Source organism: Castor canadensis, chromosome 14 (genome assembly GCF_047511655.1).
Source record: "Castor canadensis chromosome 14, mCasCan1.hap1v2, whole genome shotgun sequence".
Classification (NCBI taxonomy): Eukaryota; Metazoa; Chordata; class Mammalia; order Rodentia; family Castoridae; genus Castor; species Castor canadensis.
Window position 1 is genome coordinate 57,618,717 of NC_133399.1, and position 24,759 is coordinate 57,643,475.

At 36.3% G+C, this 24,759-nt stretch overlaps 1 protein-coding gene across 1 annotated transcript in view; it reads right to left on the reverse strand.

Moving 5' to 3' along the window:
* Adam32 (ADAM metallopeptidase domain 32) overlaps positions 1-24,759 on the reverse strand; it is a 116,357-nt gene that overhangs the window by 66,138 nt on the left and 25,460 nt on the right. Inside the window, exon 7 of the mRNA XM_074053315.1 lies at positions 10,518-10,586. Coding sequence (XP_073909416.1) covers positions 10,518-10,586 — 69 coding nt within the window. The remainder of the gene's footprint in view (positions 1-10,517; positions 10,587-24,759) is intronic.

Sequence of the window (24,759 nt, forward strand, 5' to 3'; positions counted from 1 at the left end):
CTCTTATTTTATGACTAAGTTTCTCTATTGTGTATGTATACCATGTTTTCTTTATCCGTTTATTGGGTAATTGGCCGCTTGGCTGATTACATAACTTAGCTATTGTGTATAGTGGTGCAATAAACATGGATGCACAGGAATCTCTATTATATGAAGTCTGACATCTGTTTGGATATATGCCCAAGAGCGGCATAGCAAGATCAAATGGTAGTTCTATTTTGAGATTTTGAGGAACCTCAATACTAATTTCTATAGTGGCTGCACTAATTTACATTCCCACCAACAGAGTATAAGAGTTTATTTTTCCAAGTGTCCTCATCAGCATTTACTGTTGATGATTGCCATTCTGACTTGGGTGAGGTGGAATCTCAATGTTATTTCATTCTTAGCTTTGCTGTTAAAAGATATTGAACATTTCCTCATGCATTTATTGATAATTTGTACTTGTTTAGAGAACTGTGCAATTTATGTGCTCATTCATTAATTGGATTGCTTGTTCTTCTGTTAATTTTTAGAACTCTTTATATATTCTAGATACTAATCATTTATTCAATAAATAACTGGGAAAGCTTTTCAGAATGGGAATTTTGTAGATTGTCTATTGATTCTGGTAATTGTTGTATTTGCTGTCAGAAATTTTTTAATTTAATTCAATCCTATTTATCAATTCTTGCTCTTATTTCGAGGCATTGGAGACCTATTCAAAAGTCATTACCTATGCCTGTGTTTCCCACAGTACTTTCAAAGTTCCGAGCCTTATATTAATGCCTTTAATCCATTTTGAATTGATTTTTGTACAGGGTAAGAGATAGGGATCTTGTCTTCAACATGTACATATGAATTTTTCCAACACCATTTGTTGAAGAGGCTGTCTTTTCTCCAATGTATGTTTTTGGCACCTTTGTTAAAAATCAGATAGCTGTCACCATGTTACCTTATTTATGGGTTTTTCTTTCTATTCCACTGGTCTGTGTGTCTATTTTTGTGCTGATTCCATGCTGTTTTTGTTACTTTGGCTTCATAGTATAATTTGAGGTCAGTTATTAGGATATCCCCAGCATTTCTGTCTTTGCTCAAGATTGCTTTGGCTATTCAGGATCTTTTGTGCTTCCATGTAGAATTTTAGAAATGGTTTTTCTATCTCTGCGAAGAATGACATTGGGATTTTGATGGAAATTGCATTGAATCTGCAGATTGCTTTCAGTAGTGTACCACTTTCACCATATTAATTCTGTCAATTCATGAACATGGAAGGTGTTTCCACAGTATAATGTCTTCTTCAATTTTTTTCTAGAGCTTTTGTTTTATTTTGTGGTACCATGGCTTGAACTCAGGCCCCCAACTTGGTAGCTGGGTACTCTACAATTTGAGCCATGCCTCTAGCCCTTTTTGGCTTCACTTATTTTTCAGACAGTCTCACCATTTTTACCCCCACTGGTCTTGAACCATGATCCTCCTCCTACCTATGCCTCCCATGTAGCTAGGATTACAGACATGAAACACCACACCTGGCTTATCTGTTGAGATGAGATCTCTTTTTCCCCCAGGATGGTCACAAACTGCCATCTTTCCAATCTCTACCTCATGAGTAGCTGGTAGTACAGGTGTGAGTCACTGTACCTGGCCCACTTTTTGGTGAGACTGGGATTTGAACTCAGGGCTTCACACCTGCAAAGCAGGTGCTTTACCACCTGAGCCACACCTCCGATCTATTTTGCTCTGGTTATTTTGGAGATGGGATCTTGCAAACTATTTGTCAGGGCTGGCCTAGAACTGTTATCCTCCCAACCTCAGTCTCCCAAGTAGCTAGGATACAGGTGCAAGACACCAGCACCCAGCACTTTTGTCCTTTTTTACTGTTTATGAGATGCATTATGTTTATTGATTTCTGTATATTGAGCCACCTTTGCATTCCCTGACATGAAATCAACTTGATCATAGTGCGTACTGTTTTGAATGTGTTGCTGAATTTGGTTTGCAAGAATTTTATTGAGACCAGGAAGTAGTGAAAAGGTCTGGTAGAGATGAATCAATTTGGGTTGTTATACACATGTGCATGGAAGCAATGCTAGGAATCTCTCTGTATAGCTATCTTTATCTCAAGCTAGCAAAAATGCTTTGTCTTTCTTATTATCTCTTATGCTTTCTCTTCAAAAAACTGGAGAAGAGGGCAGAACAGGTTCTGCCTGGAAGCGAGGGAGGTGGAGGGGAGGGGGAGAGAGGGGAGGGGAACAGGGGAGAGAGAAGGCCCAAACAATGTATACACATATGAATAAATTTTTAAAAATTTATTTAATTTTAAAAAAGAATTTTGTGCATCTACGTTCATCAAGGGAATTGGTTATCCTCCTCTTTTTTGTTGCTGTTGTGTCCTTGCGTGGTTTTGGTAGTATTCCTATCCTTTCTAGTTTGTGTAATAATTTGAGGACCATTGATGCTCGTCCTTTAATGATCTAGTAGACTTCAGCAGTAAATCCATCCATGGTCCTGGGCTTTCCCAGGACCAATAAAAAGTCACCAAGGTGACTTATGGTGCTTCAATCTCATTGCTTTTTATACATCTGTGTAAGTTGTTTATATCCTCTTGGACCAATTTTTGTAGGTCATATACATCTAGCCATTTGTCCATATCTTCTAGATTTTCCAGTTTATTAGAATATATTTTCAAAATATTCCCTAATGATCCTCTGAATTTCATTTTTATTTGTTGTGATAGTGCCATTTCATCTTTAATTTTATTGATTTGGGTCTTCCCTATCTTTCTTTTGGTTAGTTTGCTAAGGGTTTATCAATCTAACAAGATTAACAAACAAAATCTTTTCAAAAAACAACTATTTGCTTTGTTAATTCATTGCATTAATTTCTGCCCTGATAGTTATTATTTATTTCCATCTATTCACTTGGAGTTTGACTTACTCTTGTTTTTGTAAGAGTTCAAGGTGCATCATTAGGCTATTGAGATCTTTTTTTTTTTTAATGTAGGCTCTCGTGACTATAAATTCTTCTCTTAGAACTGCATTTTTTGGGTTCCAGAGGTTCTGGTATTTTGTTTTCATTTTCATTTGATTTTAGGAGTTTTCTGATTTCCCCCTTTATTTCTTCCATAGCCAATTGATCACAAAGTGTATTTTTCATGCTTCATGCAGTTGTATATTTTATACAAAATATAAATCATAATATGTATCATGGATTTATTACATGACATTATGACCAAGCATGATTTAAAAATAATAAAAAGTCAAAAGTAATTTCAAAAACAAAAATTTTAAATTACCATACATTCATTATACAGCTTGCTTGATAAAGAAAAGCTCTCAGTTGGTCCTGAATTATATCACCAGTTATGTTGAAATCCTTGTGTGATCTCCTGAATGTTTCCCTATCTTCATTTGGTGAAAATATTCCTCCAAAAAAATAAGTGATTCCCTAAAAGCAAGGTAAAAGTCATGGTAATTCTCCCAAGCTAAAAATATCATGTGTTATGCTTAAAGTAATAACATAAAAATTTTAGAGTTGTGAAAGAAGACATGTCTTTAGCAAAAGTTATAGGTGGCATTATGGAACAAATGAATCAAGCACCTGCTGTGTTCAAGATAAAGGACATGAAATAAGATCTAGGGTTTTCAATAAAGAAATGGGCATGTGAACTAAACAGAACTTTCTCAAAAGAAGAAATTCAAATGGCCAGAAAACACATGAAAAAATGCTCACCATCTCTAGCAATAAAGGAAATGCAAATTAAAACCACGCTAAGATTCCACCTCACCCCTGTTAGAATAGCCATCATCAGCAACACCACCAACAACAGGTGTTGGCGAGGATGCGGGGAAAAAGGAACCCTCTTACACTGTTGGTGGGAATGTAGACTAGTACAACCACTCTGGAAAAAAATTTGGAGGCTACTTAAAAAGCTGGACATCGATCTACCATTTGATCCAGCAATACCACTCTTGGGGATATACCCAAAAGACTGTTACTCCAGAGGCACCTGCACATCCATGTTTATTGCGGCACTATTCACAATAGCCAAGTTATGGAAACAGCCAAGATGCCCCAGAACTGACGAATGGATTAAGAAAATGTGGTATCTATACACAATGGAATTTTATGCAGCCATGAAGAAGAACGAAATGTTATCATTCGCTGGTAAATGGATGGAATTGGAGAACATCATTCTGAGTGAGGTTAGCCTGGCCCAAAAGACCAAAAATCGTATGTTCTCCCTCATATGTGGACATTAGATCAAGGGCAAACACAACAAGGGGATTGGACTATGAGCACATGATAAAAGCGAGAGCACACAAGGAAGGGGTGAGGATAGGTAAGACACCTAAAAAACTAGCTAGCATTTGTTGCCCTTAATGCAGAGAAACTAAAGCAGATACCTTAAAGCAACTGAGGCCAATAGGAAAAGGGGACCAGGAACTAGAGAAAAGGTTAGATCAAAAAGAATTAACCTAGAAGGTAACACCCACACACAGGAAATTAATGTGAGTCAACTCCCTGTATAGCTATCCTTATCTCAACCAGCAAAAACCCTTGTTCCTTCCTATTATTGCTTATACTCTCTCTTCAACAAAATTAGAAATAAGGGCAAAATAGTTTCTGCTGGGTATTGAGGGGGGGAGCGGGAGGGGGTGGAGTGGGTGGTAAGGGAGGGGGTGGGGGCAGGGGGGAGAAATGAACCAAGCCTTGTATGCACATATGAATAATAAAAGAAAAATGAAAAAAAAAAAAAGATCTAGGGTTTTTTTGATGATCAGTCATACTGTGTACAACAGTCATGTTTGTGACAGTAATGTAGCCCACTCTATGCAATTTCAGGCTATAGATACTTAGACTTACTGTACATATAATATAGGTAAATTTGAGAGGGCTGGCAGAGTGGCTTAAGTGGTAAGAGTGCCTGGCTAGCAAGCGTGAGGCCCTGAGTTCAAACCCCAGTACTGCCACAAAAAAAAAAAAGCCGAGCTCTATTCATCCTGACCATTCTGTTTTTCTCAGTGGCAGTCTCCTTGGAACCATACACCCATGGATATCAAGGATTTACAGTAGCTTCTCATATGTTGATTTCTAGATTTATTCCATTGTAATCTGATAAAATAAAACTTATTTCAATTTTCTTGTATTTGTTAAGAGCTATTTTATGTCTTAAAATACTGTTTTGGAAAAAGTTCAATGGGCTACTAAGAAGAATGTATATTCTATAGCTGTTGGGTTGGAATATTCTGTAGATGACTTTTAAGTCCATTTGGTCTATAGTATCATTTAATTCTGAAGTTTCTTTGCTGGGTTTTTTGTCTGGATGACATATTATTGATAAGGGTAAGTGATTAAACCCATCCACTATTATTCTGGTATCTATCTATGCTTTTATGTTCAGTAGCATAACAATTGTTATATCCTAATAAATTGTAGCCTTTATCAGTATGAAGTGACCTTCTCTGTCTTTTGATTTGAAATCTGCTTGTCAGATATGAGTATCATTAGTCCTGCTTATTTTGGAGCTAAATTGCTTGGAATATCTTTTTCCATCCTTTCACTTTAAGTCTGTGTTTGTCTTTGCCAGTAAGGCTTGTTGGATCTTATTTTTTAATCCAGTCCATCAGTCTGTGTCTTTCAATGGTAATTGAGACCATTAACATTCAGAGTTGTCATTGAAATGTATTATTTCCTGTCATACTGTTGCTTTTATGATGTTTGGTTCTTTCATAGTCCTCATTTGCTTATCTACTCATCTTCTGAGATTTATTCTTTTCCATATATCCATGTTGTGTTTACCATCCTCTTCTGTGTGTAGTATCTTCTGCAGTGCTGGCATAATGGTCATGATTGCCTTTTGTTTTTGTTTATCATGGAAGGTTGATTATGAAGGAGAACATTGCTGGCTACAATAACCTAGGTTGGCAGTTACTTCTTTTCAGGGATTGAAATGTGTCATTCCATGCCTTCCTTGCTTTTAGAATTTCTGTTGAGAAATTCACTGTTATTCTGATGAGTTTGCCTTTACATGTGATGCGGTGCTTCTCTCTTGCAGCTTTCAATATTCCTTTGTTCTATACATAATGTTTTAACTATAAGAAGATGCTGAAAGGGATTCTTTTTTGGTCTTTTCTGTTTGGTGATCTAAATGCCTCCTAAACATGAATGGCCATCTCTGTTTTCAAGATTTGGGACATTTTCTGCTATTATTTTATAAGGTATGCCTTCTATGCCATTAGCTTACACCTCCTCTCCTCCTTCTATCTCCATGATTCAGTTTTTTCTTTAATAGTGTCCAAGATGTCTTGAACATTCCATTCATTCTTTATTATTTCCTTTTTCTTATCATTGTCTTTTTTTTTTTTTTTTTTTTGGTGGTACTGGGGTTTGAATTCAGGGCCTCACACTTGCTAAACAGGAACTCTACAACTTGAGCCATTCTGCCAGCCCCCATTGTCTGAATGTTCTAATTTATTTACCTTGTCTTCAGGCCCTAATATCCTGTCTTCAACTTGATCCATTCTATCGATGAGGCTGACAACCGAGTTTTTATTTGACTTGAGATTTTCATTTCAATTTGATTTTCAGGATTTCTATATCTTTATTGAATTCCTCTTGCACATCTTGGATGGCATTGTTTATTTTATCCAGGAGTTTATTTGTATTGTCTTTGAATTCATTCAGATGTTTATTTATGTCCTCTTTAAATTAGCTGATCATTCCTATAGTAATTTTTTTGAATTCCTTGAGATTTATCAACTTCACTACAGTAAAGTCCATCATTACAGAACTATTGACTTTTAGAGGAGTCATGCTACCTTCTTTTTTCATATTTACACATCTGTGGCCAAGCTGTTAGTTGAAGATTTAATCAAATGTATTCTTTCAGTTGAAGTATTCTCAACATGCAGGCAGAAGTGGGTAGTGGCAAGGCTGATGTGCAGTTTTTCACCACTGGACTAGACATACAGGTCAGTAGCCAGACATTCACTCATTTGCTCAGGGCACTGGGCCTGATCCACAGCACCACTCAGAAAAAAAGAAAACTAGCTGGAGTCTCTGACATTCCTAGTGTACTAGTTGGTGAAGTATGTGGGATGAGGGCTGGGTTGGTTCAAGGGTCAGTTATTGGCTTCAGAAATGCTTTCCCTTTACAAGTTTCCCTTCTTTGTGTTCCAGGAACTGCTGCTGGCTGCAAAGAACTTTACAGCCTGTGGGACTGGCAGTTTCCCACTTGCTCCACAGACTCCCACAGCTTGTGCCTCAAGGGGCAGCAAGCATCTAAGCCTAAAGGTGTCCCCCAAATGTTGGGAGAGTGGATGGAGCAGTAATTTCTGAACTAAAAGAGAAAAAATAAGAGAATCAGGCACTTTGTTTGCTGATATCAGTACTTTTAGACTCTCCCCAGCAGTTAACTAGCCTGCAGGAAAGAGGACACTGGGAAATCCCTCAATCTATTTGACCTGGGCTCAGATCTCTCAGTCCTGCCCACACACAACTGGGAAGTAGTGTCTCAGCACTGAGACTGTGGCTCAGAGCTCTGTTTTCGCATTGATCCTCAGTAATGGAGCATGTTCCTTGCCACAGAGTGTGGGGCCACCAACCATCATGCCACCCATCACTGCCCAAGCTCCTCACTGCTTAAACTTAATGGTTCTACACAGACCCTCCACTCTCCAACACCACCTTTCATGACCATCTCTTATCCAGACACTGTGAAAGATATACCTAAGCTCCTTGTGCCCTGATTGTTCCTTGTTTATAAGTCTCGAGAGTACCTTATACAATAGGACCCTTCTCAAGATGGAATCTAGCTATAGTACTCTGAGATATGAACAAAATTTTCCAATGCTAGCCTACTATGCAGAAGTAGTCACAGGTTTTAAGGCTTACCGGAAGTATGGGCTTATCCTGCAGCGTGGACTACCAGTCTTGTCACCAGGGCCACCTGGCTTCCTGTGGCTGTGCTTCAGCTTCCTTCCTCCCAGGCAACTGGGGTCAGTGCTACAGACTGTTTCCTACTTCTCTCTGTTGTGGTTGTTTTTCCATGATTTTTAGCTATCCAACCACCTCTTACATAATTCACAATGCTTTTCCTCTATTTCTGTTTCAGAATATAGTCTTTCCTTTGTTACCCTGATTCTTCTGAAACGAATTACTCCCTTGCTTAAAATTTTTCAATGACTTTCCATGACCTTTAGGATAAAATACAAATAAGCTATCGATTCTTTAATTCACCTGTTTTCAAGTCCCTTTTTTAACCCTGTGTATTAATCACAGAACCTTCTCTCACACTTGTTAAGGAAGGTTTTGCACAGTCTTCCTGGCCCCACCCTCCACCCATTACCCATTTCTTGTATTCATTATGTGACCCACTGTATCAATATGCCTTTTTTCCTCTGTATTTCTTATGCTCTGACATCTTAGGAACTTGTTGAGCCTGGAAAGATTTTCCTTCACAGCCTAGATAATTCCTAAAGATAGTACATGATTTGTCTTCAGATGCTCTTTTCATACGCAAAGCGATCAATGTATAGCCTACACTCTAATAACCTCCTCTTGTAGACTCTCACTCAGGACCACTATTTACCTGCCCTGTCCTCCCTAAGACCAGGTAAACCACTAGGGAAAGCCTCCCCACTCCAGTTCTTGACCACACATGTCCCCTTTGCTGATGGACACCAGTGCCTCTCCATATGACCCTTGCATGATACAGTGTCCCTTCCTTTTGGGAACTATGAGTGAATAACTGTTCTACAGAAATCATCTCCAGATCTATCAGCCTCAGCATGACTGAATAATAAAGCCTACATTTTAAAAGACTCACCTGAATGTTTTCATGGTATTCCAAGTAACAACTGTGTGTTTTCTTATTACTAAACTGCATTTTAAGCTTCTCTCAATTATGACACTGAATTCACTAAGCTACAATTATGGAATGGCAATTTATGAAGTCACTAAAGAAAATATCAGAATTATTCTTTCTTATATGCCTATATCTGGTAATGCAGATTTCATAGCTGGCTCAATGTTTGTTTCATTAAAATATTTTTAAATATGCATAAGAACATAGAAAATGAACATTTAGTTAACATTGTATGGCTTGCAAAACTGGCAATTTGAGCAAAAGGTTTTTTTCAGGTGTTTAAAATAAACTTTAAGTTATATGTGCATTACAGGAAACAAACAAATAAGAACCAAAGAACAAAGTCATCCATGGCCACAAGCAGTTCAACAGGATGTGTCCTAGATCCTGCATGTACATTGAGATCTCATGAACAATAAACTTTTAAAACAACTCTAAAAACATTATAATACAATCCTGAAGCAAAATATTTCCATCATCCAGGTCAAATGTGGTGGTGCACGCCTATAATCCTATCTACTCCAGAGGTAGAGATCAGAAGGCTAAAGTTCAAGGCCAGTCTGGGCAAAAAGTCTGTGAGACACCATCTCAACCAGTATCTGTGTGTGATGGTGCATGCCTGCCATGTCAGCTATGTGGGAAATGTAAACAGAAGTATTACAGTCCAAGCCACCTTGGGACAAAAAGCAAGACCCTGTCACAAATATAACTAAAGCAAAAAGGGCTGGGGGCATGGCTCACATGATGGAGTGTCCTGAGTTCAACCCTAGTGCTGACAATATATTTTTTTCAGAATCCAAAATATTCCCTAGAAACATAAATTTACTGAAATATCTCAATTTTCTCTTAATTTTTAAATTCAATTTTAAATGTTCCCTTTGTCCTTCTCCCAGCATCTAAGAAACTAAGTATTATCATGTCTTTCTGCAAATCTCTCTGTGTCTGAGCTCAACTCTAAGTTCCAGACACATTCTACAACCCTGGGTGTGGAATTGGTAGTGGTCACTGTCACATTCAAGGTAATGATCCATAAGTATTATAATCAAATGCTCACTATCATACTAAAACCTGGAAAATACATTTTATCCCTATTTCCTAAAATCTTCAAATAGCAGAAGAAATAAGCCATAAGTGGTTAATTAAGGATGTAGAAGTATCTTTCTTTCAGGTAAACAATGGACTGGAACAAGTACACCTTCAAAAACTGCTTGAAAAATCTTGCTATGTTAATGTAAGCAGTTCTCATATGCAGTTATGCTGTCATTACTTCTATCTAAGTCATTATTTCATAGATTAAAATAGTCTCTGAAATCCATACTGCCCTTAACAAGTTCTCCAAAATAAAACTAAGAAGCTTAAAGAATTTCACCTTGACCAAATGTCACCATTAAAAAATTGTTTGGCTTGAGAGAAGCCCTAAAACTGAAGAATCGCTGAAAAAAAAATGGTTTTGCTCTGTAGGATTGTTATGCAGAATATTTCATACAAAACATTTCTGATAAGACTAGAGTAGCTTTGACTATTTGGTTTTGAGTTTGTACATTTTTACAGTACACTACATACATCAGGCAAGTAAGAACACTAGAGATCTTCTAGTCTCTCTCCAGCTACACACAATCATACATTTACATCAAATATTTATAAAGCAAAGAAAAACCAAAACACATACCAAACCTTTGTCCACCACAATATTCATCTCTAGATAAAGAGGAACCAAGTATGGAGAAGGTGATTCTGACTAGAACAAAAAAAAAGAAAAGCAGCATATAAAACTTGAAATTCTTCATAGATTATTTATTCTAAACTCTATGAAAGCTTTTATCACAGCATTTACAGGATATGCAATTGTGTTTACTGTTATAATTGGTAGCTATTAACATATAGTGTTCCCAGTTTTATGGTATGGAATCTAGTAATAAGAACATTGGTCAATATCACTCAAAAGATCTACAGCTTCCAATTTGTGAACTAAGGGCAAAGCGCTGAGCATTTTTAACCACCTGTTTCCTCTGAACATCAGAAATGAATTAAACTTCTACTTTACAGATTATATAGGTGCAGTGGAAGTGCTATTTTGTCAACTCACTGTTTGAGTCACCTTTCATATCGCCACTCCTGCTCTTGAACAGCTGCTTGTCTCAGCTACCTTAGGACAATAAACAGTTGGCGCTTTCACCCCAATGGTTCCAGGGAAGGCAGGGGGAGGAGAATAGGGTATTGCTTTAGGAAAAAAAGAAGATGCTGAATTTCTGTAAGAGGGTATGTGATCCTTGAACATACCTAACTACCATTCTACCCCACACACAGAGTTCAATGTCATACATGAGATTGGCAGCCTATGCTCTTGATGTGGCTTGCTGGTGCCAGAGATGACAATACCAAACTTGTTCTCAAGAATTATGGTTGAGAGTTTTGAGCTGTCCAGGAACTTCCTGAAGGATTTGCTCAAGGACTTTCTTTTGTTTCCTCTACCTTGGAAATTTCACAGAGCTGAGTAGACTTTTGTGGTGTTTGTGGAAAAGCATTTAAAGAAAAATATACCAGCTACAGCAACCTGGAGCAAGAAATAACAGAAGAGACAAGCAACCAGCACACTGAAAAGCCTAAAAAGAGGCTCGGAAAGGATGTGGGCAGAGAGGGAAAAGCTCTGGAAATATCTAGCATTCACTGGAAAATCTAGGTCACACACATGCCCAAAGCTAAATATGAGTTCAGAAAAGCTTTGAGATGAGGCTAAGCTTTCTCTCCTCACTAATCTTTAGATGGTATGCAAGGAGGAGTGAAGGTCCAGGCAGACATGTTGCAGGTACACCCAAACAGAGTCAATGTGTAAAAGCCAGGAGAGCTGTTTTCTCGGGGTGGCTGGGTGAGGCTCCAGTTATTTAAGGAAACCTCTGCCAGATCACTGGGTGACCACTTATTTGCAAAACTATTTTAGAAAAGTCACTAAACAACTACAACCAATAAAAATAATAGCAGCAACAAACCCTGGTGGGGAGTAATGCAAGAATCTGATTTCCAGTAATACCACAGCAAAATACTCAAAATGTCCAGTTTTTCAACAAAAAGAAATATGAGGCATGAACAGAAACAAGGATGAATAGCCCATTCTCTGGGGGGAAAAAAAGGAAAAAAAAAATCCCTAAGGAAGTTCAGATATTGGATTTAATGGATAAAGATTTTGAATTAACTGTTTAAAATGTGCTCAAAGAGGTCAGGGAAATCATGGACAAACAACTAGAAAGGAAACCAGAGTAATACTTCACCAGTTTAGATAAAAATTACAAAAGTTATAAAAAGAGAATTATGGTACTGAAAAGTAGAACAAATATAAATTACCAGCAAGATTCAATAGCAGATGAGCAGAATGAAGAAAAAAATCAAATTTCAAAACAAATCAAAGCTTTTTAAAATTTATTTTTAATTGACAAACAGTAAGTATACCTATTCATAAGTTACAGTGTGAAAATTTAAACATGTATACAAATGCGCAATGACGATATCAGGGTACTAAGCATCTCCATCTCCTTAAACATCCATTATTTCTTACTTTTGAGCTTCTGAAATCCTGTCTTCTAGTTCTTTATGAAACATATATTAAGTTATTGGGAACCCTATTGTGCTGGAGAACACTATAATTTATTTCTCCTGTCTAATGGATCGTTTAGTCTAAAGAACATAATTTTAAAATGAAGAGAAAAGAACAGAATCTAAGAGTCCTGTGGAATACTATCAAGCATACTAATGTATGCACATTGGGAGACCCCATAGAAAGAGAAAAAGGAAAGATCAGAAAGCATATTAGAATATTTAAGTATTGAGTGAAAACTTCCCAAATTTGATGAAAGATATGAAGACTATCGTTTAGGAGGCAGACACAGGACTCCAAAGAAACCACCTCTGATGACACCTTGATCTCAAACTTCTAACAGCCATAATTGTGAAAAATAAAATCTTATTGTTTAAGCCATGCAATCTATAAGGTTTGTTACAGTAGACCCCGTTAACTAGACTCTGTGTCAAAGGTAGTCCTTCATTCACAAATAAAAGCACAATAGAAAATAACTTCTAGACACAATAAAAAATTAAGAACAAAGTAAAGGTAAATATATTTGGTAAATATAGATGCCAATATTATTATTTTTTACTTAGAACTCCTCTCTTTTCCCCAAATTAGTTTTTAAAACTATATAAAATAGTAAGTATAAGCATATGCTAATGAGAATACAATGTAAGTCCATAATTTGTGACAATGACAATATAAAGGAGGTGAAGCAGTAGAGAAGCAGAGTTTCTGCATATTATGGAGGCTAAACTGGTATTAATTCAGACTAGAATTATTATAAATTTAAGATGTTAATTGTAATAGCCAGATAACTAAAAATTATATAGAAAAATAAGTGAGAAGGAAATCAAAATTAACATCAGAAACAGAAGAAAGTATATTTTTTAAAAGTGGAATTGAGATTTTGGCATGAAAGGGAGGGAGAAAAATTGTTGCTTTTCCTTTTTAATTGTTTAAGTACACAAAATGTACAGGGTACAACTTGATAAATTATAAACTGAAATTTATAATTTCACTTAGTTCAAGAAATGAAACATATCTACTTGTCCTCCCCACCCCCAGAATCCACTTAGGCCTCTTTTACCTGCTCATAGCTTCTAGAGGTAAACACATCCCTGTCATTATGATAATCAATTAATTCCTTCATAAGATTTTATTCCAAATGAATTCCTTTTTTCTTGTATTTTATCTTCTTATAAATGAGCAGAAAAATACGGTATGTGTACCTGGCTTATTTCACTCCTTTTCATGTTTTAAATATTCTTCCATGTTGTATGAGTTATAGCTGTAACTCATTTATTTTCTGACTAGAGGACAGACCACTGCATGAGTAAAAATTAATTCATTTATTAATTTTATTACAAGAATTGGGATTCTCCCAAAGATTTTTTGGTATTACAATGCTATGAAAAATCCTGCATTTTAGTGCACTTAGTGTACATTTCTGTACCCCGAAGTCTCAGGGCCATAAAGGATGAATTACCTCATATTTTGCTAAAGAATAACAAACTATTTCATAACTTGTTATCAGTAGGAATACCCATAAGCACCAAATGATATTTCTCTTGCTCTTCTTTACCAAGACTTGGTATTCTACAAATTTTACAAATCTCATGGATACAAGGATGGAAACCACTGTTGATTTATTTTTCACAGTTCTGGAAATGAAAGAAGATGAGCATATTTTTTTCTTATTTTTAGATAGATTTCCCATTTAACAATCATGAGGTGCAGGAAAACAAGTTCTAAAAAGGCATTTTATAGTAAAATTCCTTCAAAAAAAAAAAGGAATTCTTACCTCAAAAAAAAAAGAAAGAAAGAGCTCAAATATAAAACCTAGTGTTACATCTCAAGGAGCTAGAAGACAAGAACATACTCAGCCCAAGTAGCTAGAAGAAAATAATAAAAATCTGAGCAGAAAAAAATGAAAAAGAGACAAGAAAAAGAGTATAAAATACCAACAAAATTGAGGTTTATTTTTGAAAAGCTAAATAAAACTGACAAAGTGTTAAGTAATGAGGAAAAAAGTAGATTCAAACAAATAAAATCAGAAATTAAAGAAGACTTATTGTAATTGGTAAAACAGAAATACAAAGTTTCATAAGTCTATTATGAACAATTATACCTCAATAGTTTAGACAACCTAGAAAAAATAAATTCCTTGAAACACATAATCTACAAAGACAGAGCAACAATTAGACAAGAGAAAGAAAAAGAAGGCATTCAAATTTGAAAGGAAGAAGTTAAGTTGTTTCTGTTTGCTAACAACACCATCTTATTTACAGAAAATTCTAAAGACCAAAAACCTTCTAGAACTGATAAACAAATTCAGTAAAGTTTCAGGATTCAAAAATCAATATACAAAAATCAGTAGCATTTCTATACACTAACAACTATCTGGAAAAGAAATTAATAAAACAATACCATTTCCAGTGATATCAAAAAACAAAATCAGATCTGGGTGCCAGTGGCTCATGCCTATAACTCTAGCTACTTAAGAGGCAGAGATCAGGAGAATCACAGTTTGTAGCCACTCTGGGCAAACAGTTCATAAAACCCTATCTCAAAAAATATCTAACACACACCCTGTCAAAAGAAGGTCTGGCAGAGTGACTCAAGTAGTAGAGCAACTGCCTAGCAACCATGAAGCCCTGAGTTTAAACCCCCAGTAGCACCAAAAAAATTAAGTTAGAGTAAGTTAACTAAGATAATGATTTGTACATTATGTACTATAAAATACTGAAGATATTATAGATGACACAAATAAAAACATACTTCCTATGTTGATGGTTTCAAAGAATTGATACTGTTAAGATATCCATACTGAGAAGATACAGGATAAAATTTCAATTTTATTAATTTATTAAGATTTTATTTGTGGCCTAAAAAATGATCTATCCTGGAAATTGTTTCATGTACTGATGAGAAGAATATGAATTCTCCTACTGATGGATGAAATGTTCTGTACATATATGTTAGGTCCATTCACTGTATAGTCTGGTTTAACTCAGGTATTTCTTTTCTGTTTGGATGGTATGTCCATTAAGGAAAGTAGGTAATGACATCTCCCAGCTATCACTGTATTAGAATTTATTTCTCACTTGAGATTTAATAATATTTGCTTATATATCTGGGTGATCCCTTATTGGGTGCATATATGTTTATAATTATTATATCTTCTTGTAAATTAACCCATTTATCAATATAAAATTATCTTTTTGTCTCTTTTTATAGATTTTTTACTTAAAATCTGCTTTGTCTAATAGGAGAATAGTTATTCCTGCTTGTTTTTGATTTCCATTTGTGTTACATATCTTTTTCCAATCCTTTGCTTTTCATCTATGCACATCTTTAGCTGTGAAATGGAGGCACATATAGTTGGGTTTTCAGAGAAGATTAAAGTCAGGCGTGCACTGAAAGAAACCATGACAACAGCCAAACCCAAACTCATCTGAATTCTAGACTAAGTTGATCTAACTTTATATACTAAAGAGTTAACAAAAGAAGTGTGCTTATTTCTGCAATAGTTACTATTTAACTTAAGTCTTTATTGTCCTCAATGTGATGTGTAGATGTAAGTAAAAACTATGACAAAAATGCAAGGAAAAAGTATACACTGTTAAGAAACATAGTAACCAACAGAACTAGACTAAAATATAACCCAAAAGTTGGAAATATCAGTCACAGAATTTAAAATAACAGCTATTAATATATTAAAATTTCTATAAAATATTGATGTCTCACAAAAAGATGAGACAATGTAGCAGGGAAATAAAAACTAAGAAATAATTATATTTAAACACTAGAAATTTAAATCTAAGCAAAAAGGATTTTATTAAGGGGCTTATGAATAAACTTGACAGGGCTGAGGAAAGAATCACTGAACCTGAAACTATGTAATTACATGAGATGACATCAAAGAGAAAAAGAGTGGACAGAGCATTCATCAGCTGTGAGACAATACCAAATGCTGTAACATATTTATCATTTTACCTCAAGAAGTAGGAGAGAAAAGGAAGTAAAGAAGATGAATATGGTTGATGTACTTTCTATACAATAATGAATATAGAATTTTTAAACATGTTGGAATCACTGTAGGAAGAGGACTAAGGTAAAATGAAGAAAAATGGAGGGAATGAACAAATTCAGGATACAATACATATATACATGAAAAGATAATAATGAAACTCCTGCATAGATATCTTAAAAAAACAAAAATGTCTGTTTTTCAAAAATGGAGGACAGGAAGGTAAAACAGGTCTAGGAGTAGGTACCAGTGGGAGGGAGGAAGATATAAGGAAAGGGTGAAGGAAGCTGAATGTAGTGGCAATACTATGTACTCATGTATGAAAATGGAAAAATGAGACCTGTTGAAACTATTCTAGGAATGGGGGGAAGGTGAAATAGAGGAGAATGATGGAGGAGATGAATTTAACTAAGCTTTATTGTAGGAACTTTTGTAAATGTCACAATGTACCCCAATGCAACAATAATATGATAATAAAAAAGAAAAAATAAATATGAGAAAGCACTATACAGATAATAGTTAATCAAATAATGCCTGAGAATTTTCCCAAAATAATAAGACATCAAGCCACAGAGAACACAAGGCAGAACTACCAAAAACAAACATAAGAAACACATAATGCTTCATATTTCAATTGTTTAAACTCAAAGAAAAACAAATGTTGGAGGCAGCCAGAGACAAGGGAGAAATTACATATGGAAGAATAAAGATCAGAATTACAGCACAACCTCCTTTAGAAACCTTGAAAGGTAAGTGACAATGAAATGGCATCATGAAAGTGCTAAAAGAGAAAAATACTGCTACCCCAACATTCTGTACCAAGCTGAAGAACTTCTCAAAAATGAATAAAACAGTGTTGATATAAACAAAAGGTCATAGGAATCACTGTAAGGTGACCTGCCCCCTGCTCAAAGAGTGTCAAAAAGTTCTTTAAGAAAAGAACATACGAGACAGAAATGTGAGTGTGCACAATGAAGAGTAACAGGAAACTGAGCTACATTCTCCCTGTTGTCTCTTTTTTTTTTTTTTTTTCCAAATCTCTCATTTTTTTTTTCATTTTTCCTTTATTATTCATATGTGCATACAAGGCTTGGTTCATTTCTCCCCCCCTGCCCCCACCCCCTCCCTTACCACCCACTCCACCCCCTCCCGCTCCCCCCCCCAATACCCAGCAGAAACTATTTTGCCCTTATCTCTAATTTTGTTGTAGAGAGAGTATAAGCAATAATAGGAAGGAACAAGGGGTTTTGCTGGTTGAGATAAGGATAGTTATACAGGGCATTGACTCACATTGATTTCCTGTGCGTGGGTGTTACCTTCTAGGTTAATTCTTTTTGATCTAACCTTTTCTCTAGTTCCTGGTCCCCTTTTCCTATTGGCCTCAGTTGCTTTAAGGTATCTGCTTTAGTTTCTCTGCATTAAGGGCAACAAATGCTAGCTAGTTTTTTAGGTGTCTTACCTATCCTCACCCCTCCCTTGTGTGCTCTCGCTTTTATCATGTGCTCATAGTCCAATCACCTTGTTGTGTTTGCCCTTGATCTAATGTCCACATATGAGGGAGAACATACGATTTTTGGTCTTTTGGGCCAGGCTAACCTCACTCAAAATGGTGTTCTCCAATTCCATCCATTTACCAGCGAATGATAACATTTCGTTCTTCTTCATGGCTGCATAAAATTCCATTGTGTATAGATACCACATTTTCTTAATCCATTCGTCAGTGCTGGGGCATCATGGCTGTTTCCATAACTTGGCTATTGTGAATAGTGCCACAATAAACATGGATGTGCAGGTGCCTCTGGAGTAACAGTCTTTTGGGTATATCCCCAAGAGTGGTATTGCTGGATCCCTGTTGTCTCTTGATCTCTCATCAGCTCACCTCTTGGTCCTTTCTTCTGTAATCTGGCAATGTCTCCATTTTTTATTATATTAGCTGAATTGAAAATTATACTCATTTCTGTGTTGATTACTTTAAATGTATATCTGAAACTGGGCATGGTGGTACATACCTATAATCCCAGCAGGTCTCAAAATGCAATTCAAAGTTGTTTCAGCAAATACATGCACATAAATTTATGATACTGAAGAGTCCTATGGTATAGTTTAACATTTTTGCTGAAATTCTTCAGCATTGTATCACTCCACCTCTCAGTCCTCTGTGCTGTCTTCAATATCAGAAACATCATCTCAGTGTGGTTCAAATTTGACCACACTCATCTTCTGGTTACATTCTTAAACTTAACAATTCCTGGGGTATCAGATTAATTTTTTCAATTAATTCTTACAAAAGTCCTGAGATGATTATCACTGGCCTGGTGTCCAAAGATTGGAGGCAGTCAAGTATGAGGAATTTCTAACAACAGAAAGAAAAATACTGGTGGAAAAGGGAGCTATTTCCTATGTTTAGTTTCATGGCATTTTAATTCATTTTTATTTTAATTCATTTTTATTCATCCATGTTTATTGCAGCACTATTCACAATAGCCAAGTTAGGGAAACAGCCAAGATGCCCCAGCACTGACGAATGGATTAAGAAAATGTGGTATCTATACACAATGGAATTTTATGCAGCCATGAAGAAGAACGAAATGTTATCATTCGCTGGTAAATGGATGGAATTGGAGAACATCATTCTGAGTGAGGTTAGCCTGGCTCAAAAGACCAAAAATCGTATGTTCTCCCTCATATGTGGACATTAGATCAAGGGCAAACACAACAAGGGGATTGGACTATGAGCACATGATAAAAGCGAGAGCACACAAGGGAGGGGTGAGGATAGGTAAGACACCTAAAAAACTAGCTAGCATTTGTTGCCCTTAATGCAGAGAAACTAAAGCAGATACCTTAAAGCAACTGAGGCCAATAGGAAAAGGAGACCAGGAACTAGAGAAAAGGTTAGATTAAAAAGAATTAACCTAGAAGGTAACACCCACGCACAGGAAATCAATGTGAGTCAATGCCCTGTATAGCTATCCTTATCTCAACCAGCAAAACCCCTTGTTCCTTCCTATTATTGCTTATACTCTCTCTACAACAAAATTAGAGATAAGGGCAAAATAGTTTCTGCTGGGTATTGAGGGGGGGAGCGGGAGGGGGTGGAGTGGGTGGTAAGGGAGGGGGTGGGGGCAGGGGGGAGAAATAAACCAAGCCTTGTATGCACATATGAATAATAAAAGAAAAATGAAAAAAAAAAAAAAAGAAATCCTATAACTAAATCACACAATGGACCTAGCTGATGTCTACACAATATTTCATCCAACTTCTGCACAATATATTTTCTTCTCAGCAGCTCAGGGAACATACTCCAAAATTGATCATATCTTAGGGCACAAAGCAAGCCTCAGAAAATATAAGAAAATAGAAATAATCCCATGCATTCAGAATCTGACCACAATGCACTAAAACTAGAAATCAACAACAAAAACAGCAGTGAAAAACATTCAAACAATTGGAAGCTGAATAACACATTGCTCAATATATCAATGCATCATTGATGAAATAAAAGAGGAAAATAAAAGGTTTCTGGAAGTTAATGAAAATGAAAACACGACCTACTGGAACCTATGGGACACAGCAAAGGCAGTCCTAAGAGGAAAGTTTATAGCCATGAGTGCATATATTTAAAGGACAGAAAGTTCTCAAATCAATGACCAAACACTACAGCTCAAACTCCTAGGAAAACAAGAACAAGCAAATCCCAAAACAAGCAGAAGGAGAAAAATAATAAAAATAAGGGCAGAAATTAATGAAATTGAAACAAACAAAAAAAACATAAAAGGAATCAATGAGACAAAAAGCTGGTTCTTTGAAAAAATAAACAAGATTGACAGACATCTAGAAAACCTGACTAAAATGAGGAGAGAAAAAAAAACCCAAATCAGTAAAATCAGAAATGCAAAAGAGGTGATAATAACGAACACCACGGAAATCCAGGAAATCATCAGAGACTACTTTGAGAGCCTATACTTAATAAATTTGAAAATCTTAAATGGGTAGATTTCTAGAAACTTACAACCACCCAAAACTGAACCAAGAGGATATTAATCACTTGAATAGATCTATAACACAAAAAGAAATTGAAGCTGCCATCAAGAGCCTCACAAAAAAGAAAAGTCCAGGACCTGACAGATTCACTGCTGAATTCTATCAGACATTTAAAGAAGAACTAATACCAACTCTCCTTAAACTGTTCCACAAAATAGAAAGGGAAGGAACACTGCCTAACACATTTTATGAAGCCAATATTACTCTCATCACACAACCAGACAAAGACACCTCCAAAAAGGAGAACTACAGGCCAATTTCCTTAATGAATATCAATGCAAAAATCCTCAATAAAATAATAGCAAACTGAATCCAACAACACATCAGAAAGATCATTCACCACAACCAAGTCAGCTTCATCCCAGGGATGCAGGGGTGGTTCAACATACACAAATCTATAAATGTAATACAGCACATCAATAGAAGCAAAGACAAAAACCACTTGATCATCTCAATAGATGCAGAAAAAACCTTGGACAAGATCAAACACCACTTCATGATAAAAGCTCTAAGAAAACTAGGAATAGAAGGAATGTGCCTCAACATTGTAAAGGCTATATATGGCAAACCTATAGTCAACATCATACTTAATGGTGAAAAACTGAAATCATTCCTCTTAAAATCAGGAACAAGATAAGGGTACCCACTATCCCCACTCCTATTCAACATAGTACTGAAATTTCTAGCCAGAGCAATTAGGCAAGAAGAAATAAAAGGAATATAAATAGGTAAAGAAATGGTCAAAATATCCTTTTTTGTAGATGATATGATCCTATACCTTAAAGACCCAAAAAACTCTATCCAAACACTCTCAGACACCATAAACAGCTACAGTAAAGTGCCAGGATACAAAATCAACTTATAAAAATCATTAGCTTTTCTATACACCAACAATGAACAAACTGAGAAGGAATATATGGAAACAATTCCATTCACTGTAGCCTCAAAAAAAATCAAATACCTAGGAGTAAATTTAACAAAGGATGTGAATGACCTCTATAAGGAGAATTACAAACACCTGAAGAAAGAGATCGAGGAAGACTACAGAAGGTGGACAGATCTCCCATGCTCATGGATCGATAGATTCAGCATAGTAAAAACGGCTATACTACCAAAAGCAATCTACATGTTTAATGCAATTCCCATCAAAATCCCAATGACTTTCATCACAGGGACTGAAAAATCTACCCTAAAGTTCATTTGGAAACACAAGAGACCATGAATAGCCAAGGCAATGCTGAGCAAAAAGAGCAATGCTGGAGGTATCACAATACCTGACTTCAAACTGTATTACAAAGCAACAATAATAAAAACAGCATGGTACTGGCACAAAAACAGACATAAAGACCAGTGGAACAGAATAGAGGACCCAGAGATGAATCCACACAACCACACCCACCTCATTTTTGACAAAGGTGCCAAAAATATATAATGGAGAGCAGACAGCCTCTTCAACAAATGTTGCTGGGAAAAAGTGGTTATCCATCTGCAAGAAACTGAAACTAGATCCATGTCTATCACCCTTACTAGTATCAACTCAAAATGGATCAAGGACCTAAATATCAGTAATGAAACTCTGAAGTTACTACAGGAAGGAGTATGAAACACTCTAGAACAAATAGGTATAGGCAAAGACTTCCTCAATAGAACCCCAGCAGCCCAGCAACTAAGAGAAAGGATGAATAAATGGGACTTCAAAAAACTAAAAAGCTTCTGCACAACAAAAGAAATGGTCTCTAAACTGAAGAGACCACCCACAGAGTGGGAGAAAATATTTGCCAGCTCTACATCAGACAAGGTACTGATATCCAGAATATATAGGGGTTTTAAGAAACTAAACTCTCCTAAAATCAATGAACCAATTAAGAAATGGGCAACTGAACTAAACAGAACATTTTCAAAAGAAGAAATTCAAATGGCCAAAAAACACATGAAAAGATGCTCACCATCTCTAACCATAAAGGAAATGCAAATCAAAACCACACTAAGATTCCACCTCACCCGTTAGAATAGCCATCATCAAAAACACCACCAACCACGTGTTGGCGAGGATGTGGGGAAAAAGGAACCCTCGTACACTGCTGGTGGGAATGCAAGCTGTTGCAACCACTCTGGAAAAAATTTGGAGACTTCTTAAAAATCTAAACATAGACCTGCCATATGATCCAGCAATCCCACTTCTGGGGATATACCCAAAGGAATGTGACACAGGTTACTCCAGAGGCACCTGCACACCGATGTTTATTGCAGTGCTATTCACAATAGCCAAGTTATGGAAACAACCAAGATGCCCCACTACTGATGAACAGATCAAGAAAATGTGGCACTTGTACACAATGGAATTTTGCTCAGCCGTGAAGAAGAATGAAATCTTATCATTTGCAGGTAAATGGATGGAACTGGAGAACATCATTCTGAGCGAGGTCAGCCAGGCTCAGAGGACCAAAAATCATATGTTCTCCCTCATATGTGGACTTTAGATCTAGAGCAAATGCAGCAGTGTGGTTGGACTTGGATCACATGACAAGGGGAGAGCACATATGGGAGTTATGGGAATAGATAGAAAAACCAAAATATGAAAGCATTTGATGTCCCCACTGCAGAGGAACTAATAAATAAACCTTGAAACGACAGAGGTGATCATGAGCAGGGGATCAGGAACCAATGTAAAGATCAGTTACAGTTGGAATCAACATGGGTCATAACACATGGGTACACGAAAGCAATAGTAGGAATCTCTCTGTATAGCTATCTTTAACTCAACTAGCAAAAACACTTTGTCTTCCTTATTATGTTTATGTCTTTTCTTCAACAAGATTAGTGATAAGGGCAGAACGGGACCTGCCTGGAACTGGGGGTGGGGGAGGGGGAAGGGTGGGGGAGGGGGTCAGGAGGAACAAATGACCCAAACAATGTACGCACATGTGAATACATGAACAAAAAAAAAAGAAAATATCCAAGACAAAAAAAGGGCTAACAGAGTTTCTGAAGCGGTAGAGTGCCTGCCAAGCAAGCATGAGGCCCTGAGCTCAAACCCTATTACTGCCAAAAATATTAAAAATAAAAAAATTTGCATGGCTACCAACTTTAAAAAAAAAAAAAAAAAGAAGGAATTCTGCTGACAAATGTCCTTGACTGGAGGTGCAAGCTGCAGACTGCTCTTCTCCACAGAGGAGAAACACAGGCCATGCTGTGGCACAAAGAAGCCCCACAAAGTGAAAGGATGGAAAATGATATACCAGCAAGTAGAAACCAAAGTCAAGCAGGATTCACTATACTCACCTCTGACAAAGTAGACTTCAAGCCAAAATTAGTCAGAAGAGATAAATAAGGTCACTACATAACAATAAATCCATTCAGAAGATATAGTGATTATAAATATATATGCACCAAACATTGGTGCACTCAATTTCATAAAACAAACACCACTGAACAAAAAGGGACAGACAAGTCCAGATATAATAATAGTGAATGACTAAATGACTTCATTACCCAACTCTCATCAATAGACCAATCATCCAGACCAAAAAAAAGAATCAACAAAGAAACATCGGAGTTAAACTGCACCAAAAATCAAATGGACTTAACAGACATTTACAGACTACTCCATCCAACTGCTGTAGAATATGCATTCTTTTCAGCAGCCCATGGATCTTTCTCCAAAATAGATCATGTTTTAGACCATAAAAGAAGTCTTAGAAAATATCAAAAAAATTTCTTGTATCTCAACATATCATAATGGAATAAAATTAGAAATTAATAGTGAGAAATTACAAAAACTACACAAACACATGGAAATTAAACAATACACTTTTTGAATCAGCTGTGGGTCATTGATGAAATCAGGGAGGAAATTAAAATATTCCTAGATTCAAATGAAAATGATAACACAGCTTATCAAAAACCTTGGGATGCATCAAAGGCATTCTAAAGGGATGTTAACAGCTATGAGTGCTACATTTTTTTAAATATTTGCATCTTTAGCCATCAGGGAAATGCAAGTCAAAACCTCATTGATATTCTGTCTCTCTCTGGTCAAAATCACAATCATCAAGGAAAAAACAAGAATTATTGCTAGCGAGGATGCAAAGGGGAAGGGAACCCTTATACACTGTTAATGGGAATGTAAATTAGTCCATCCACTGTGGAAATCAGTATTGAGGATCCTCAAAAAGTAAAAACATAACTGTTATATCATGCTGCTCTACCACTCCTGGGTAGACACCTGTAGGAATCAAAGTCAGCGTGCAATGGAGATACTTGCATACCCATGTT